Source organism: Monopterus albus, unplaced genomic scaffold (assembly GCF_001952655.1).
Source record: "Monopterus albus unplaced genomic scaffold, M_albus_1.0 scaffold143.1, whole genome shotgun sequence".
NCBI classification, from domain to species: Eukaryota; Metazoa; Chordata; class Actinopteri; order Synbranchiformes; family Synbranchidae; genus Monopterus; species Monopterus albus.
The window spans coordinates 929,860-931,681 of record NW_018128023.1 but is presented as its reverse complement, the minus strand read 5'-3'; the positions used below and the strand labels follow the sequence as shown (position 1 = coordinate 931,681).

The window sequence follows — 1,822 nt, the reverse complement described above, 5'->3', positions numbered from 1 at the left end:
AGAAAGTAAATTGCAGTTTGAGGTCCAACTCAAAGAATAACCATGTAGTGATGTGGGTACACTGGCACCCTTTCTCTGCAGGACAGGGCACTACTATTCATGAGTGACAGGATCCTACATGATGAGGAGACAGGCGTTGTGTATATGAGAGTATACAGCATCAGCTCAGACAGGACCAAGGTGGCACAGATGACAGTTAATGACACAGGGTATAAGGTATTTGTGACTGGAAGTGTCACAGTCCAGATGTACAATCAATGTTTTAGCCAAGAGCAGATCAGGTGGTGCTCTGCCAAAAATTGCAGATTCCCCCCTCAGATACCAGATCAGTTTTCTTTCATCACACCCACTGAATGGGACTTGATCAATATATAAGAAGAGGAGGAGGAGGAAGAGGATGACGACAACGACGACAGGGGTGATGTGCTCTCTCACAGGTCATTGGGGTTAACAATGGTGAAATCAGAGTCCTTGCTGTGGGTGGAGCCCTCGTCTGGGCTGGAGGAGCCTGAAGTGGTGCCAGTTGTCAGCGGGTCGTGGAAGGTCCCAGCTGTACGCTCAGGCTCCAATCGCACAAAGCCGCGACCTCGCCTGGTTGGAGCGGTGTGCTCGGCCGCAGCCCTTCTTCCTCCTCCTTCGGTGGCTTGCAGGTCTCCATCCTGGGATACGAGGATATAGTCGTCCCAGTTCTTACCCTCTGAGCTGAGGGAAGTCCCCACCTGCACACGTGTGATTGAGATGGGTAAAGGCTGTTTACATTAACCAAGGCTGTGTAACAACTGTCCTCTGCTTGTCTACCCCTAAAACTCAATGTATTTAAATGCAATAACACTTGAACATCAGGGAACATACGACTCAGCATTTTCATTATGCACTTGCTGTAATATGCAGAATCGTTCTGGGGTTGATTCATGCCAAGTGGGACAGATTGCGTCATGTTTAATATTGCAAAAAAATAAAATAAAATAAAATATAGAGACACTGGATCATTTTTTGCACACAAGGCACAATTTATGTTAAAATATAGTTAATACCAATATGACTCTTCACAGTGTGGGGCTTTTTCTTTGGTAGTCTGGAAGACTATGAACCTGTTGCTCAAGTGGGGTCATCGACTGCTCCTCCTCTTCTTCTTTCTCATCCATGCTCAGGCTCCCGTCCTGATCAGAGTCCCGGCTCTGTGTGCTGCTGCCGTGTTGTTGTAACTGGTCGTTGTGATGAGTGCTGGCGCTTAGAGCAGTTTCAGCAGTTGCTGTGGATGTGTAGTGATCATCAGCGATGGTTATCTCCTCGTTCTCCTCGGCCTCCAGCAGGCTCTGGTTGAAGCGCAGCTCCCCCTTCAAGATGTCTTTGATCTGACAGGAACAGAAGCCACCAAGAGAATTAGTTACAGAAACAGATGAGCATTAATGTTAATTCAGTATGCATGCTCAAGCTCACCTGTTTGAGTCCAGCCAGTGACACCAGTACCTCATCCTCCTTTTCCAGGTGTTCCTGGAGGATCACCTCCTGGATCTTACCTGTGAAAATACATAAAGCAGTCACTAATACCAGCCACAAAATTTATAAATCACCTGAAGAAATGACTGGAGCTATTTGGAATCAGGTGTTTTTAAAGCAACAGCCATGTCCCGAAGATTCCACTGGATTTGTCTGAAACCCAAGATTAAAATCTGATGCATTATGTACAGTGGGTACGGAAAGTATTCAGACCCCCTTAAATTTTTCACTCTTTGTTATATTGCAGCCATATGCTAAAATCATTTAAGTTCATTTTTTCCTCATTAATGTACACACAGCACCCCATATTGACAGAAAAACA

At 45.7% G+C, this 1,822-nt stretch overlaps 1 protein-coding gene across 7 annotated transcripts in view; it reads right to left on the bottom strand.

Annotated features, from left to right (window-relative positions):
• Nucleotides 1-7: 7 nt before the first annotated feature.
• tbc1d5 (TBC1 domain family, member 5) overlaps nucleotides 8-1,822 on the bottom strand; it is a 20,932-nt gene continuing 19,117 nt past the window's right edge. For 6 of the 7 annotated variants that reach the window (XM_020614242.1, XM_020614241.1, XM_020614239.1 and 3 more), the window contains 3 exons: nucleotides 1,441-1,520; nucleotides 1,092-1,355; nucleotides 8-719 (listed from right to left, as the gene is read on the bottom strand). In XM_020614242.1, coding sequence (XP_020469898.1) covers nucleotides 432-719; nucleotides 1,092-1,355; nucleotides 1,441-1,520 — 632 coding nt within the window. In that variant the 3' untranslated portion in view covers nucleotides 8-431. Of the gene's footprint in view, nucleotides 720-1,034; nucleotides 1,356-1,440; nucleotides 1,521-1,822 lie in introns of all 7 variants that reach the window. The other variant, XM_020614245.1, reaches the window with a different exon arrangement.